Source organism: Mastacembelus armatus, chromosome 10, assembly GCF_900324485.2.
Source record: "Mastacembelus armatus chromosome 10, fMasArm1.2, whole genome shotgun sequence".
Classification (NCBI taxonomy): domain Eukaryota; kingdom Metazoa; phylum Chordata; class Actinopteri; order Synbranchiformes; family Mastacembelidae; genus Mastacembelus; species Mastacembelus armatus.
Window position 1 is genome coordinate 6386667 of NC_046642.1, and position 18997 is coordinate 6405663.

Consider the following 18997-nt stretch of genomic DNA (forward strand, 5'->3'; position numbering starts at 1 on the left):
GATGACAAAACAAACATACCCAAAAAGCTTTTAAGTCTCGCCTTTGTCCCCCTGAGTCTGGGAAAAGCTACTGGACTACAGCTGAACTGTGACCAGACAGTCAATAGATCTACTAGAGAGTGAGGAAAGTAGTTTGAAGTAGAAGACAATAATTAATAGTTTCAAGTTTTGGCAAAGTCTGGCTTTGATAATTACATAAATTCAGCTGCACTTGCTTCAAATAAAATTAACTGACAAGAGCAGGGAAGAACCAAAGCAAAGTGCAGCTGAAGTAGATTAGGTAAAGATGAGTCTACAAAATGAAAGATACAGAGCAAAGTGCAATCAAATTGAACTGATTTATAATGTCAAGCTGAACCAATTTAAACAGACGTTAAGGCAAAAACAGATGGAAATGGAAAGAGCAAAGTTCCTATTAAGGTTAAGACATAGCTGTCTGATAGATTGAAAACAAAGAGAAAGAAAGATAGAGTTCAAATCATAAAAAAGCAAAAGGTAAAAGACAGGGCACACAAAGAGGCAGAAAGAAAACACAGAAGCGAGAAGCGAGGTTGAACTGAAAAGGGGAGAAGGTGAGAGCCAGAGCAGGCGAGAGGGCAGGCTTGTTCTGGGTCTCAGGGGCCGCTTCAATGCCACACTTCACAGTGTAAAAATACCACTGACCCTTTGACTGACTGCCTTTGATCAGACAGCGTGCGAGAGAGAGTCACGTGATGTCCAACATGGATTTTTGAATCTTGAGATTATGGAGATTTTGGCTAACAGGTTATTCTGGTTCATTTTAGCATAAAGACTTGAAGCACGGAGAAATGGCTGGCTGTTCAAAATCTAAAAAAAACTTTAACATCTCCTCTGAAGCTTAATAATTTATGTGTCTTGTTCATCTGCATAGAAACAGAAAAATAAAAACAAAAATATTTTTAAAGACACTTATTTGCTTGAGGTAGTGACTTTCAGGCAGCCTGTTGCTGCAGAAGTACTGGGGCTCAGGAAAGAAGCTATAGAACATAATTTCCTCTAAAGTCATAAACAGTTTTTTACATTGTGGTTGTTTAAGTATAAACAAAGGACAAGTCTACCCTAGTTTATATATATGAGCTGTGCTACATAGTGTTCTGTAAGATTTTATTCTCCTCATGTCCCTGGAGCTTTGTATCTATGATGTGACTTGCCTTTGCCTTTATGGTCTTAAAAAGACACACTTGTCTCGAAATGTCAACTTGGAATCATGTTTGTGTTGCATAACCTTTAAATGTGGGCCTGCCTTTTTGTGTTTGTTTCTACCATCCTTTGATGAATGGCATTGTGTTGTCCAAACATTAAACCGGGATCAACTTTTTTGTGAGGTGGTGATGGCCCAGGCCCAGAGCAGCCTGAGTCGACACCTTTGCTGCATCACTGGGAACTGTATTATTTCACCCACGGCTAAAGTTGGTCTGAGGCTGAGCCAAAGCAGTGAGTGTGTGTGTTTGGTTGTTGGTGACCACAGAGAGACAAATAGATGAAGAGAAAGCACAGACAAGGCAGGAGAAAAAAAGGGAAATTTTGATCATGCATGCATTGATATTCATTACAGAGAAGAAGAGGGGGAAAGGAAAACTAGATAGATAAAAGGAAAACAACTAGCAAAGAGAGAAGGGTTAAGTTACATGACCAGAGATCCAGGAAGACTTGGGGGGAGGAGGAGGAAGGAATGTGTCCCAGCAAATCACACCTCACACAAATAGACTGCTCTCCACTCTGTCAGAGCCAATTATCTACACAAACAATCATCCTGATGTGTGCCTGTGTGTCTGTGTGAGGGCATACACCCTCACCTCTTCCCTCTGACATGGTGCAAGGTGTTTATTGTACACTGTGCTACTGTATTTGTAAAGTGTTGCACAGCCTCAGCTATCTTTAGTGTTAGTTCTATGCTTCCTTTTCAGGTTTATGCATCCACAGTATATGTGGTTACCCAGTTTCCCAGCCAGCTCTGGGGTATGCTCAGAGTCACCATTGGCTGTCCCTGCTCCACCCCTTGAACTGGAATCATCTGTAAGAGAGAAAGACATGAAGTGTGATTAGTTAACAACAGCAACATTTGACCAACTGAATTACAGTTAAATGGGGGTTGTGATGTATCATTATTCAACTTCAAATCTATAAAAAGACCAAATAGGAGGTAAAAAAATCTGCCTAAAAAGCAGACTAAGGTGCTAAAGCTATAAAAGCATCTTGAATGTGAAGCAATACTGGAACTGTTTTTCGGTCAGACTGATAAGACAAAATAATTAATCCACCATGTGCTGTGACTTTTGTCTTTCAAAAACTTATTTCCCATCCTGTACTTGTTCTGCTATAATTCACCACACATACATATCCTTTTCATCAATAGACCAGCATCACATATCTTGACTATCAAAAAGATATAAATATCTATTTGGACCTTTACATCAAGAACCACTTCAAGATTGGACCTGTGTATCCAAGAGGATCTTTAACAGGAAGGTGGGGAGGGCTGATACAGCGATACCTTCTGACAAAATACATGAGAGGGGTGTGTGATTAACTTGGCTCAAACCTGAAATTTCAACTAAAACCTGATGGTAGTTGAAAAAAAAAGAAAAGGACAAAACAGCCTTGGACCACCTGCACAAAGAACGTGAGGGTGGAAATAATTGTAAAAGGATATGTTTATTGTGCATGTTGGTACGTATACAGATTTGTATGTGGATTTAAAAAGACCACCTGAAAGCTCAAAGTGTTTAATGCAGCGCCAAATGTCTTGAAAGCATCACCATTTGGATGATGGAATAAAAGACATATTTGAAATGCAAATATGAGGCACGACCTGCATCCTCAGGGCTGGTATTAATAGCATAGCGGCAGGTTGTGTGGTGCAAGCACTGTATGTGTGTGATATGAACTTGTGCTTGGGTGTGTCTCTGCATGTGTGCTCCAGTGTTATTTAACTAAGTGGTAACTTGAGGTGCTAGTATTCCTGTCAAACCTCACTTCCCTCCCTGTGCCTCCCTCTTCATCCCTCCCTCTTGCTACATGCACGGCATGTTCTGAGAAAGGGCAGCGCGTTTGAAGCCGAGCGGCATGGGGGTCTGATCTGAGGGGGGGAACATGGTTTAGCACTCTTAACAGTGAGCAAACCCTGCCCCAGGCCTGGTGTGAGGCTGTAAACCTTACTTGGCAGACCAGCTAGAGACCCTCTCACACAGGAGGGTTGGACCACTTCCACTATCTGTGCAAACATACATTCAAAGTATCAAAAAATTTTCCAAATTTCAAACACATACACTGTATGTGTAGCAGCTGTATATTGTGATAATGGGCTATCAACAAATCAACAGCAATAGACCACAGAGAATCAGGCACAAAATCACTTCTGAAGGTAAAAATTACAGAAGTGTGAAGATGCAGATTTTGTATTCCATTGTCTACTTTTGTGTAGAGTTTAAGTTCTGCTTTCTTTCTATCCCGAGGTAAATACATAATTTGGGGTTATCTTTTATTAAGTGTTGTGAAATTGTTTTATTCTACACAAAAAAGACATTTCAAGTTGTTTCAAATATGGCTGATGAGTTGTGTTTAAAACTATGCACATTAAGGGGCAGTGAATCAAAAATGGTATTTTGTATTAGACACTCTCATATTTAAGGCAAAACAGTGATTAAAGTTTTGAATGTGAATGTGCCACTTGGGACTTGGACTTAAGTCACACTTAAATCCCACACACACTAACTTGAGACTTGTCCTGAACTTGTTCTCAGAGGACTTGGGCCTTGTAAACAATCTTTGTTTTACTTTTTTAGTAGCAAATAATTAATAAATGCTGGTACTGTATGCTAACAGATGGAGTGATGACAAGGCAGCACAAGTTCAAATTCCTTAGATGGACTATACAAATAAGTTATATGTCTCTCTTACAGATGATTTTGGTTTGATAGGCTATTCCTTAGATAGTCTACAGCAGATGATAGAATAAACATAACCAACCATAAGAAACTGGACACTGGATTTGGACTTATAAGCATCTCTGCTGACATGTACTGGTTCTTTAGACTTATACAGAGGTAAAAAAGACAAAATGTTTTTAAAGAAGTTCAGAAAGTCTAATGACAATGTTACTGAGATTTGTCTCATGAAGGTGTGTACTTTTAGGGTTAAGAATTTTACTTTTTAACAATTAACATTTAGATCTAAATTACTTTTAATTAAACTACTTTGTGACTGATTCCTAAGAGGGGCATCCTCCTTAATTGATAAAAAATAGAACTGTGTTTGATCCAAATATTAGTTTATTATTTCTGATGTTATTATGTTACTATTTATATTATTATTATTTCCTTGATCTTAGACATCAAGGCTTTGAAAAGCGTTTCTGTGAGTAGAGTCAGTTTTACACCCTTCTTCAGATCCATTATACAAGTGCAGAGCTGGGGATAGAGTTAATGTTTCGCTGTTTACTTCAAGTTGAACACACACAGAGCAGAAAACATATTCCCTCCCTGCCCCGGCTGTTTTCAATAAACACAATGTTTTCTTCTGATCCTGTTCCACCTTCTAATGTTCAGCCAGATACTTTGGCTGATGCCTACAACTAATACACACACACATGCACATATACCCACTCAATAGCTGAGTGTCAGTCATACATGACGGCAAATTGGAGCATTGTTTAGCCCATTGCACATTTGACTAGCGACTGACCACTCAGCATTTGTTCCACACAATAGCACCAGTTGGACAATAGCACAGTTTGGCCATGCCTCACCCAAGGGGACGGGCCATATGGATAAAATCTTCAATATTTACATAAAATGTAATTTTATACCATGAAATTGATACAAATTGTGATATACTGAATTTTATGTAAAATACTTTGTGAAACTGCTCATGAATAAAAACACCGGACAAATTCAATGCAGGGACTTCATGAAACTAATACAAGTCCATATAATAAACCAATACTGACATAAAGTGGCCTAATATATGGCAACTTAATAAAGGTTTATCTGCCACAGTATAATAGAGAAAACTCTCCAGTGGCTGACATATTTATAGTATCTGAAATATTCAGGCAATAGACAATATCATATTGTTCTACTGTCAAACCCCATGTCAGCTGAAGAAGACAGTCTAGCAGTTCAAAGGAACAACAAGCAAGAGGAGATACAACTGCTATATGACCAAAAAAGGTGTTTCATACAAGCCGACTGAGGACCTGGGAGAGGGCTGGTTCCTCTTGTCTTTGCTCTTGTCCCCAGTACATCATTTTAAAGTTTTGAAGTACTCGAAGAAGACATTTTTGTGACCATGCAAACATTTTCTCTACACTGACATCAAATGTTCACTGAAAGCCTACATTTTATATTTCTGGAACTTTGTGTAGCGCATCAGTGCAGTTTACACATATATACTTGAGGTATATATGCATATACTTGCTTTGTACAGAGTATAAAACATACTTCCATACAACCATGCTTCTTTTATTGAGTACTGTACCTTTTTTTAATATATATTTTTTATTTATTTTTATATATATATATATATAATATATTTTTTTTTATTTTATTATTTTTATTTAAGTTTGCTTTATTCTTACACTTGTGTTTCCCATCTCTCTCTTTTTCATTTTCTTGTTTATTCCAACTACTGGGGGAAGTGGTTCAACAGTGAACTACATTTCACACATTCACTGGCTGTATGACATTGAGTGAGTGTGTGTATTTGTATAACCTCTCCATGTATTTACTTTCAGGTCTATAGAGAAAAGGCAACGATTGGACATGACCACAGTCAGAAATATGAGTGCTAAAAGTCCAGTATGTGTGTGTGTTTGTGTGTGTGATGTTGTCCAGTGGGGGAATGTTTTCCTAAAGGGTCATGTCCTTCAAGGTTTTAATATAGAGACACTGGATATGTGGACAGAACCACTGAGTATGCTGATGAATGAGGAAGAGAGAGATGTTTGTGTGTCAGCTCCTACTGACTGCGGGTTGTTGCAGCATCAGGGCCAAAACCAGCAGCCCTGATGTAAGTTAACATAGCTGGCAAACCCACTAAAAATGACCATGGTGCAATGTCAGGGTTTACACAGGCACAGCTTCCCTCACACTTTACCCAGACTTGATGTTTCACTTCCCAGCTCATACAGGAACATGTTTCATGTAATATGAAAACAAGAGGCATTGTCAGTTAAGCCCAAGTCCCAGGAGCATTTATTTTTGGTTTAGCTTGCTTTCAATATTGCAAAAGATTGCAAGTTCTGGTTCAACTGCACACTGCATACATGATCTGAAATGTCCTTAAATGATCTCCAAATTGTAAATGGAATACAATTTGTTTCTAATTTTAAATGCATAGCCATTACATTTCACCAAACTATGCCACTTTCCAGTCAATTACAAACATTTTGTGTCTCTAATCTACATTTTAAAACACTGGCCATTCAGACTATTACGTACACATTAAAGGTTTAATAAGAGTATCATTAAATTTTTTGCAAAAGGTTGTTTAGTTTTAGTCAGCAGGTAATGATGCACCTAACATTTCAGTTTGTTTTTAGAAAGGTAGGTGAAGTGCTCTAATTCTGTTTGACAACTGAACTTTAGTAGGTGCAACAATGGCGACTGCAGAGATTTGTGAATTGCAAGAGCTTGGGCAGCAGGATAGGATGATAAATGAACCCATTCTTTAGTACAGCTCAGCTTGGATCTTGCCTCCCAACCTACTGCCTTTAACAATCAGCAGAATAAACACTATTCGTCCTTCAGCAGTTGGTTGGCCTACCATGGCACTCACCCGCTAGTAAAACACACTGTCATTATAACTCCATTAGCTCAGTGATACTCTGGAAACAACAAAACCACATGTCGTGCAGCTCTCTCTTACAAGCCCACTTGTGGATAATGGAATAACACAACTGATTACACATTTTGACACTGTCGAGGTAAAGACAGAAAATCTCCCTCTCTTTCTTTCTGCTGGACTCTCTTTATTACACCCTAGTTGTCCTACATTTTGGCCCCACGTTCCAAACATACTTTTCTCTACAGCCACAGCCATGTTAGGAATTTATTGCAATTTGTTGCAGCATTACATACTGTGTCATTATAACAAACGGTTCAATTTACATGCTGCAGCTCCAGGTCCAAAATGTAATACTGTAGCTGTTGTATGGACATCTGTCTGCAGTATGCACTGTGTTTCAGATGTAATTAGTGGTGCATATAATCCTCCATGGAAAGTAACAGTTTAATGTACTTGAGAAAAAGCCAAACCGCTGATAGCAGACTGTAGAGTGTAAAACAAACTTGGATATCTGTGTGGAAATTAATAATTTTTACTTAATTCCCCAAAAAATAATTAAAAGAAATGAACTAATATTAATTTTTTGGTCGATCAAATAGGAGCTCAAGGTCATGATACAGAATAAGACCAAAGACAAGGTCAAATTAAGGCCTTTTGTAGTGTTTTCAACCATAACAAATTATCTTCTTCAGTGAATGCACAGATTTATCTCTCAGGTCTTAAAATGAGAAGTCATACATTTTTTATGGATGAAATCATAACAGCTACTGTGCTGAGCTCACATGAACACCACATGAGCAAACTCCATCTGATGAAGACCATGTGATGAAACTGAAGGCTCAATAAAAGACTGTTAATTGAAAAAAACTATTAATTGTGGATAACTGTGGGAATCTAAACAAAACTGGTTTCAGTCATGATTTATGATAAAAACACTAGGATGAAAAAAACATAAAAATCATACTTCCACTGTTCTGACACATGGTTCAGAGGAAAAACTCATACTGTTTAAGTTTAAAGTTTCACATTCTCAAGAGAAAACAGCAAATACTGCGCACATACATCCACATATGCAAACATGCACTCCACAGAACTGTCCACACCCCCATACACACACACACACACACACACACACACACACAATGTGTCACTGTGATTTACACTCTCGCCTGTGGAGAGGCTGTGTAACCTTATGGAAATCATTATAACTGCTGCTACACAGTCCTCCATTAACAGCATGAGAGAGAGACACTGAAAGGGGCTTTGACGGAGAAAGAGGAGAAACAAGACAGAATCTGACTTACTTTTAGAGAAGGTCAACAGGCAGCAGGAGAGAGATGAAAAGACAGAGTTAGAGAGAAAAAGACGACAGTGCAGAGAGAGATTTATTAACTGTATCCGAAGAACAGACAATTGTACAATAGACTTAACTGCTATGACAGATTAACAACTTTTATTTTTTGTGTAGCTCAGAGTAGTAGGCAGTGATCACACCGGTGTGTTTGATGGGATGACATTCTAACATCTATTAAATAAATGAATCACACCACTATGTACACACACATAACTATTAAAAAAATTCTCATTAGGCAAAGATCTTTTGTGTTTTCGGAACATTCCTGTCTGAAATGTTGGCGTGTGATCAACATGTTTACATCGTAAAGCTGCACTCATAAAAAAGTTTGTTGCTGTCTTCGCCTGAGGAGACCAAAGGAAGGGAGGGTGAATTTTTAGAGGAGAAAACACTGTCAGGTGGTTGTATGTGTATGTATGAGGGGTAACAAGACTGAATCCAGCCTTCTGACCTATTTGGTACAAATCTGTTTGTATAAGCAAACCACATGCACATATGAAGAATGAAATCCAAAATTAAAAAGCTGACATAATTTAAGAAGGGATATTAAACAATCACGTCACAGCAATAACTTCAAGCCCTGAATAAAACATGCCTTTTTAACAGGTTGTTAAAGTTGTGACCTGTGACTTTGGCTCACAGTTTTGATCAGTAGTGCACTTGACATGCTGTCTTGAAACATGAGAGAAAGTTTTCCAAAGTCACTGCACCCTAAAAGGCTTTCCTTGTCAATTCATATCCCTTCTCAGCATTTTTTAAGTGGAACAAAATAGGCATCGTTTAACTCTCAGTTGAATTATGTTGCAAGAAGAATCACTGTGAAGGAGACTGTGGGCTAGACAAAACAGAGCTTGTTTAAAGCTCGACCAGCTGAAGCAGGATTGCTTAGGAAGCACCCACGGTTTGAAGCCCTATTTTAATTTCTACACCTAATCAAATCAATCAAAGCCAATAGATCAATCACAAACACATGACATGTTAAGTTACAGAAAACAGAATGAGGAGGCACACAGACAAAGGTGCCTGGTCAGTTTAACGAGGAGCTGACCACTCAGCACCAACAACAGCTTTATTACTGCTTTTATAACCTTGTGCCCTGCTGGTCTAGCTGTGTAAGTCCTGCTTACTTCTGCAGCAAAAACCAACTGTGTGTATTCTTAAGGTTGATTGAAGATATTTTATATTCAGCCTTATCTAACTCATAATCCTCGGCTCTCCACCTTCTCTATGTTCTCTCCCTGCAGAAGTAAACACAAGAGTGTGTTAGTTTCTACAGGAGGAGTTGTTTCACTTGTAGACTATACAAAAACAGTTCTAGGGGGAATCTTTTGTATGTCAGCTTCATGTTAGAAAGAAAACAAGAGAAATAAAGAGCGAAGGTGTTTAAGTGAGTGTGTCTAACACTAAGCAGAGCTCTGTATTTCCTGAAGCAGAGCGGACCACAGTTTGATCTCGTGCCATGAATGGGCTCAACTTGCTAATTACAGCCACCTGTGTGTGAGGTACTGTATGACTGACTGCATGAGGGAGGAGGGCGACTGCATGGTCACGAAAAAAGCAACCTGCTGTTTCCACTCTTTCCACGCACACATATACACACTTACTCACACATTTCGAGAGGAAAATAAGGTAGTGTCATACTTCGAGGAGGCAGAGGTACTGTTTTCTACCCTTGGGTAAACCTTCATTCAGTGAGTGTATCTGGTCTCTGTCAGGCCTGTTACATACACTTTGGCCCTGGCAATGTCTCACAACCAGGCAGCTGAATGTCTGAGTGTGAATGTCCTGCTGTCAGTCACTCATTAAATCCAAGAACACACCGGAATATGTTTGAAGTTGAAATATACACAAAAACTTACAGTTCCCATTTAAAACAGGACACAGAGACACAGAGTGAGAGAGATCCGGCCAATTGCTTCACTGATCCATCAAACAACTAACATTGTGCTTGTGGAAAATTCTCTCCAATTCTCGCAGCGGCTTCTTTGAAGATATGTTTTCCATGTGTGCAACAACGACTGATGATGCACAGAACACTGTCGATTTTTCATTAGCAGATGTGACAAATTGCCTTGATCTACAAAAACTACTACTATAAAAATATGAAATACATGAAAATATACAGCCCCCAAAACTTGATAAAAGTAAAGCGCTCCTACTGTATATATCATTATATCTCTTTTATATAAAAAACTCAAACATCAACTTCAGTAAGGTAATTCATGTAATGTTGCTATCTATCTCATGTTTCTGTCTTTATTTCCTAAAAAACTGAGTAAATATTCAGTCAATTGTTCAGCCTACAAATCTTCATTTGTCGTTCTTGGACATTTCATTTGTCCTTGCTTATGTACCTGATGGCTCTGTGTGTTTTATGGTGAGGACCAGGATTAGGGGGTGACAAACTATAAAGCACACAGTGTCCTTGTAGCAAAAACAGGCAGTTTTATGGTCAAAGTAGTAAATATCAATTTGATCACGACTCTGAACATCTGGTGTTCTTGTGCTTCACTCCACAAGTTTTTCTTGACAGTACAACTGTCTTAAGCTGAAGCTCAGGCAGTAGTCTGAGGGATGAGTAACAGCAATGAAATGACATGGGAACAGAAAAACCCCAAAGTTTCCATTTCCTTCTGACAAAATCCTCAATCCTCAAACCCTTGCAGGTAACTAATTTAAGCCAGGGAGCAGAGTTTTGGCTAAAACTGGTCCGCAATAAAAGTCTCTTCCAAGAACTAAAATCTACCACCCCTACAGGCTGAAAATAGTTCCAGTCCCCTCAGCACTGCATATTTATACATAACAGCTACATTACATTGCCCATAGCAAATGTGTTTTCTGGTAATTCAGTTTATTTTTGAGTGCTAAGTGACCACTCTTGTCCACACTGTGCAACAACAACAGCAAACATTTCTAAAGAGCCGACATTAGTGAGTCTGAGTTAAAAGAAGCTGCAGCCACAGTAGCCACCAGCAGTCAGCTTCATCTGATACATTTATTAGAAGAAAGGTGTTGATTTATGAGTTGTTATTTCATTTAATATTTCCTTAATACCTGTAATCTCACTAATGACCTTGACTGATTTCTAGCAATTAAACCTCACCCTGGCTTTTGTGAATATCACATCTCTACATCTGGAACACAAAACTGTTTTTTTTTACAAATATGAAACAATGTGAAAGTGTTTTAGTGTAGATTTTTCCTTTGGGTATCCATGAGAAAAAAAAAAATCTGCGTTCCTACTGCTGACCCCGGCCCCTGACCTCCCTGAAAGGAGACAAAGAAAAGAAAATTTTCCACCAGGGATCAATAAAGTATCACATTATATACAGATTCTGACTTGAAGTATTTAGTGAAGGCTGAGAGTTCAATGGTGTCACGTCCAGCTGACAATGCACAAATCCTGCTGCATTTAATCTCCATTTGATATTATCCAAATATACAATATGTGATTAACATGCCATATTTTTATGGGGCGTTAATAAGTCCAGATCCATTTTCCAACATAATTCCTAGTAGATTAGACTCTGGTATATTTTTCAGATGCTGTGGCCAGGCATGGGACATTTACCCTTGGCAGTCAGGTTTAGGTTCACAACAATCCTTGGGTTTAGTTACGACATGAGAAATGTTGGGAAAACCAATAGTAAAAAAATACACAAAACACCTCAGGCCCCTCCAACGGCGAACATGGACTGTGTCAGAGCTTAAAATATCAAGAGAGTGAAGAAATAACATAGCCTACAGGCACGAGGCGCAAGAGGTTCAACACACTCACTCATAAACGTCATACACTGATGGGGTTTATGAGTTCTGAAAACATACGGTTAGGGATTGGGTTTTCTATGTGTGTGTGTGTGTATGTGTGTTTATATATACGTGTCTACGTGTTTGTAAAACTAAAGCATCTGGTTAAGTTCATTTCAGGTATAGTATAAAAGTAAAGGTCTTGTCTTTCTCTCATTTTCCATATGCATAGGTGTGTAGTTCCTGTGACAGTGCATTAATCTTGTGTGTACTTATTCATGAAACTGTTTTACATCACTGTTAACTCTTCACTGGTGGAGCAGCAGGACCAGGCACAGAACAGACTGAGATATGTCTAAAATGGAGACAGTATGGATGCCACACAGGAATTTGGCAAACATTCAAAAGTATATTCAAAAGTTAATAAAGACAGTAGTCACAGGACACTGCTATAGGAAATGCTGAAAACTGCACATGTGGTATAAAGGTGCATTTGAGAATTAAGTCACGCTAAAAAAGGCTGTGAACTCCTATAGATTGTCAAGGTTTTGGTCATAGACCTTCATCATATCATAGTGGATTGCGTTCTGTTACATGGTCCTTGAGGTTTATAGCTGCTCTGCAGCTGCTGCAGCCTGAAGCCTTGACCATCCACCTGGCAGATTAACATGATGGAGCTGATCCAGTCAAGGACAGGAATGATTCAGTGGAATTACTTAATTACTTCATATCCGCTGCTCATGGGGTGGTGGTGTCACAGAAGTGGAAAGAGTATGTATGTTTCACATGTGTGACATCAATGGAATGCAGACTTTCATAAAAAAAAAAGAAAAAAAAGAATTTATTATATATATATATATATATATATATATATATATATATATATATATATATATATATATAGGGAGAGAGAGAGAGAGAGAGAGAGCGAGAGGGTAGTGGAGTTTTGTTAAATAGATCTTTGTCACAGATTTAACACACATTTAAGAACGACTTTATAACTGAGTTGATCTAAAACCCCTGAGACCATTAGGTAATAGAACAGATGTCACCATACTATGAAGGTTTATGACCTTGTTCACAACCCTCTTCAGCACAACTTCATTCTTATTCGCTGAAATAGAAGAATTAAGATAAGAATTAAGAGAGAATTAAGATTATAGTCCATGTTTGATATCTGGGAGTTTTACAGCATTAGTTGCCAACCTGAGAGCCAGACAGCTTCCAATATGACAATGCTGATTTTTGTTAAACATGATTATAATCTTTTTCTACCAGTGTTTTTCTTTCTCTAACTTTTCTTTTAATGCATTGGATGATTTTACTTTTCAAAGTATCTAAAATTAATTGTAGACATATACAACCCTTTACAAAGGGTTACAGGTAAGCATTGCTTTATGTTACAAGAGCAAATGTTTGCAAATCATTGCCACAGACCAGGATGAGTAAGGTGCACTGTCTGTTTAAGATATACAAGTTAGATATATTTAGCAGTTTGCTCCAACCTCAAACTGTCCTGGCTCTTAAAAAAACTGCTGTCATTTCCCAATAATAGATGATGTTCCCATTGGCTAGGTATTGCCTCACTGCCTGTAGTACCTCTCTGCCATTCGCTGCCTGACAAATACAAGAAAAGTTAAATACTTTAGGATACTGAAACAAGTTCCTAATGTGCTTATGGCCCTCTTACATCATTGTCTAACTGCTGTGTTGCAGCACAACACAGCACAGATGTTAATTCTAAAAACTTATTTGTTTTTGTATAATTAAACACCCCTGGGTGCGAAGGAATGATTTACTGACGAAAGCCAAATATGTGTACCTTTGTTCCTGAAGGAAAGCGTCTCTGTACATATATTTGTGCAAGTAAGTTTATTAACTTGTATGTATTTTTTAAAATTTTGTACGTATATGTGAATTCAAGTGGAATTAAATATGTGGTCATGTTAATGAGCATGTGTTTGCATACATATGCACATGAACAAAAGAGTTAATGAATGTAGGTTGAATTTGTGTGCATCTGCCTTAATGTACTGTCTTGCATTTATGTGTATCTTGTGTTTGTACCGTGTGTGTGTGTGTGTGTTTGAGCGCATGTATTCGTCCAGCTGCTGCCTGTGTAACTCTAGTAAACATCAAGGCAGCGCTTTCCTTTGCTGAATTAACAAATCTCTCACATCCATCGCCACGCGCCGCCTTTGAAACGCACACCACAGGCCCCTGCTCGGCAATTTGAACTTTCAATCATTCCCTCCCTTGCCCACCCTGCACGTCCCTGTATCAAATCATACACCAGTTAAATATCTACTCATTAGCACTTCAGGAATTTTCTTATCATTGAATTTCTACAAATTCGACATGATTTTATTCCTAAAACACTCATCGGCCCATTATTTTTGACTACTAATGTGTGATTCCTGATTGCCTTCCCTTTGACTTCATTACTTGTCTCAGATTCTGATTCATCACCTGGTAAAACCTCTATAGTGTTTATAGACAGTGAAGACACAGTAAGATAAATTTTAACAAACAAACAAAAAAACAAAAACATGCTACTATCCAAAATCCAATTATTATCTAGGCTTTTGGTAATACGTACATACCCATGGATACATTCAGAATTCATTTTAAGCTGCAGGTTATAAGATACTGATCGTGTTAATTTCATACTGATTTTTAAGAATAAGAGGAATCTGATTTACTGACATGTGAAGGCCAGTTTCAGAATCAGAATCAGAAATATTTTCGTAATCCCTTGTAGGAAATTGTTTTCTTCCTGTGCTCCAAACAACACTATATAGCAAAAAGCTATTGCAAAAAGGAAAATAACTAAAGTTAACAAATAAAAAAGTACAATAATAACAAATTAAATAAAAATAAAATAAACTACCATCTTTCAAATGCAAAAAATAATACAAAAACTGTTTAAAATATACATATTTACAGACTAAATTACGAACAGATGAACAGGGCAGGTTGATTGAGCCGCCTGAAGTTATGTACAGCCTCAATAATAGACAGCTTGATTTTCAGAGGGAGGAGTTAAAACAGTTTGATGGCCATCAGCAGGAATGAATTCCTGTGGTACAGTGTGTTGAATCATGGGAAGTGCTACATGTTACATGATTTTTCTTTAACCACCCTGATGAAGTTAACCCAGTACAGTCAAAAACAATAAATTACTGGTGGCAACAATTTTACCCAGGTCTGCCCACTGATACTGTGCTCAGTGCTGAGCCCTAAACTGCACCATGATCCCTGCTGGAATGTTGGAGAGGCCTTAAAAAAAGTCAGCCTACACTTCAAAGCAGCTACTGAACCTCTTAAGCTCATGTCGGATGCATGTGCACAAGCGAGTGCATGAGCGTGTTTGCTTTGCTGATACTTGCATGTATGATTGTGTCTGCACAGACCTGCGTGCATGCTCACAAGTGTGCCAGCGTGTGTTTACATGCCTTCATGTTTGTGTTTAAATGTATGAGTGTGTGTGTGTTGAGAAAATGCGGTTGTCCTGTTTAACTTCAAAGATGCTGGCATGCTCGGCTGTGTGAGGCTACATGCTGACAGGCTGTCTTTGATGAACAACTATTTACAACAATGTAAAACTAACCCACTCATCATGATGCATCGTTGGGCGACGTTTCAACATGACTCACCCTGATGGCTGCTTTGTTCAACACTCATTTGTGTTACTCAGGGCTGTTTTTGGATTAATAATAATGCAACTTTTTTTCTGCACCCAGTGGGACGCTCTCTTTCTGTTCATTTGCCTACAGTAGTCAGTGTTTTGCTAGAGGACATTACAGCAGGGCAGATGATTTTATATTTTCAGTATTATAATCCATGGTACAATTTTAGACTGAAACTGGATAAGTAACACAATGCATAAATAAGCAATGCACATCACTGCTGTCCCATAAATGTATTCTCACCCCACTGTCATCTATAGGTGAAATTTTATGTCCCTTATGCGTGCCAAATCTTTTTTTGTCCCCGATAAATGCATTCAGAAATATACTTTTCTCAGATGGATAGCTGCAGAAGTCAAGTGGTAGTACAACTCGAGAAGGGTCTGTGTCGGCTGACTAGGACTTAACTCTTCTTACTGCTGTTAACACTTGCTGTGAGAGCTTTGGTCTTCGGGCTAAGTAGAGTTACAGCGGAGAACTAAAAAGGACATACTCGGCTGGTCATGGTGACTTAAACCTGATGAATGTTAGCATGAAGCTCTCCAAACGCCTGTCAAAGCAGTGCTAGGGAACAATCTTGCATTAGCTCAAAACTACTGGAGTTGAAGGAAATTTGAAAGCTGTTGAATTCACTGTGCTGGATACAAAAAGAACCACAAAAACATGAACATAGAATGAAACCAACATTTGGAAATCTTGATATGTTGAGATAAAAAAAGAAAAACTAAGCTTTTAAATCTAAAAATATTGTACACACAACTATACACAAAAGCAAAGTGGAGTCAGAACAGAGGAATGTTATGAAGAGATTATGGTCATGGCACAGTGTGTGTGCGTGTGTGTGAATGTGTATCAGTTTTCAGCGTGCTGTCACACTGATCAAACTTCAGACTGATAGCAGAGGCGCTGCAGAACCACTGGTGTGTTTGCCTAAAAAGCATGGGGAAACCTGCACATACACACCTTATCCAGAAAACACAGTGAAAACATATTGTGCATGCATTTATGTGAAATATAATGCGCTGGAATGCAGTGGCACTATACAAGTAAGTACATGCAGACACACACACCTGCTAGCTCAGAACAAAACCAGTCTGTTGGGACTCATTTCTTGCTTTACAGTGACATTGTCTGTTTTAAATTACATATCACTGTATAAGAAATTTCACTCAGCAGTCATTTTCTGTAATCATTACTTTATGTCTGCTGTTTTTACCTCAGCTATGTTAAATGTTTAAAAAATACAAGAGATAAATCATTTTATCAAACTTCCTGGAGTTCAGATATGGCACCGTTGCAGCTTTAAAAACTAGTTTAGTCTACCTGCTTTCTACAAACACACAAGAAGAAAACAGTTTTATCAAATCCAGATAAAACATTGGCTTTGGGATATCTAAATGAAACTGCGATAAATCTTTTGATAAGTGGAACAAGTTTTTCCATGCCTATTGCTGTTTTCTGCTTTTATCATCCTCTGACTGTGAGCGTTTTTCCGTTGCATCCCGCCTACTTGTTGTCAGTGAGGTGAGATTGGAAAAGCCAGATGCAACTGCAGGAATCTGAAGATTGACAAACAGACACTGAAGGGGGAATCTCTGAGCATAATTCGCTCTTCACATTGTTATTAAGACATCAAAGCGGCAGCAGAAGTACATGGCCTTTCAGCACTGACACAAATACATTCTCAGGGAGAAGAGTAGCAAGTGAGAGAACAGGAGAGAAAAGAGAGAGGGAAGAGGAGGAGGGACGTTGCGTGCTGAAGAACCAGTCTTTCGCTTTGATGACGGCGCAAGAGTGAAGCAGCAAAAAGCAGACAAAAGTTTCTAAAACTTCAAAAGAGCCTTTTTGTAGCACAGGTCCGTCCTCTCTTTCACTGTGATTCATTCATTCTTTTCCCTTCCCTCCTCTCTTTAAATATGTCATTGCTAATTGCCAGACCCTATTCTGCCCTTTGTAGGTTCTCCACTCCTCTCAGGTCTATTCAGCACGGGGGTTGTTACAGGGCGAATGCCTAATAACCCGCTCTGAGTCGGACAATGAAGCCTGCAGGGCCAGCGACAAAATCCCAGCCCTAATGAGAAAAGACTTCTTCAGCAAACAAGTAGGTCTGTCAATAGACTGGCCTATTATGGAATTAGAGTTTGGGGGTGGGCTGGGTGTGTGTTTTTGGTGTTTACAGGCATTGGTTTATGTATGTGGTTGAGAAATAATAAAAAAGTAGTAAAAATGAAAAAAAAAAAATGCCAAGGAAAGAACAGCAAAGGTGTGTGTGTTTGTATGCCTGCCAGAGCTTGTGTGTGTGCTGCTACCTCCTGAGTGTAACAATAGTGAACAGGACTAATCCTCCAGACCGTATAATGGCCACTAAGCTGTCTATTCAGAAGTATATGCCCCCCTGCTAACTGCTCTGATCAGACACAAATGCCTGTGCCCACCTTCCCTCTTCTACTCCTTCAGTCTAATATTTTTTGACTCTTACTCATCCATCTTTCTTTTCTTCCTACGTCTTAATTTGCCTTGTTGCTCTCTTTATCCTTCCATTTCACTGTTTACATGCCACCTTAAGGTATCTACTGTCTTTTAAACTTAGACAAAATATATCAGCATATATGTCAGCAAATAATACATTTCGGTATTCTGAAACTGTCTATAATTATTTAACTTAACTTTATTTATTTAACTTTTAAATATTAAAATAGTGGCCTAAACACTGTCTTGGTATATCAGTTGGTCTACCTGAAGTTTCCAACTCTGTTCCTCCATCTGTTGTGCTCCCTGCCTCTCCCTCCTCTTTCCTAATCTCTTTTCTCCTCCCCTCCTCCTGCTTCTTCTCCTCTTTCCTCCAATCTCCACCTCCTCCTCCCAGTCATTTTGCAGAATTAGTTTGGGCTGATGAGGTTTCGGAGAGACTAACCCCTCTCTTATGTGAGAACGTAGAGTTGCTTTGTTTCTGCGTAAGATACCAGGAGGAGGATGCTGAAGCACCTGGTTTTCTTTCAGCTATAGGTGGGGTGAGGCTGTGAGGATGTGGAGGGTGGTTGTTATATGTGGGGTATATAGGACGTATCTCCCATAAGTACCCACTCTAAGAGCATGAAGTGTCTCCTTGAGAGGATTTGTTGATGCCTTTCACATCTCTGAACTCTCTCTGCTTGTTCACTCCCTCATGTTTACTAGTTCTTTATTAATTTTTCTATTGCTAAAATCAATCAGTTGCTTGATAAAATGTAATAATCCGAATTTTGGTGATTAAGTCATTATTATGTTATTAATTAAGAAATACCACCAAAATTTATCCCAAGATGATGGTTTTCCTTTTCCCCATATGATTCTCATATCTTTGTCTTTTTCAGGTTATTATACTAATTTGAAGTTGTCACTTTGGCCTAAGATAAGTAGA

The 18997-nt window shown here is 38.5% G+C and overlaps 1 protein-coding gene across 1 annotated transcript in view; it reads right to left on the reverse strand.

The window, feature by feature from the left end:
• Positions 1–18997, reverse strand: part of fgfrl1a (fibroblast growth factor receptor like 1a) — a 65764-nt gene that overhangs the window by 11645 nt on the left and 35122 nt on the right. The window contains exon 4 of the mRNA XM_026330835.1: positions 1958–2035. Within this exon, the coding sequence (XP_026186620.1) occupies positions 1958–2035 (78 nt within the window). The remainder of the gene's footprint in view (positions 1–1957; positions 2036–18997) is intronic.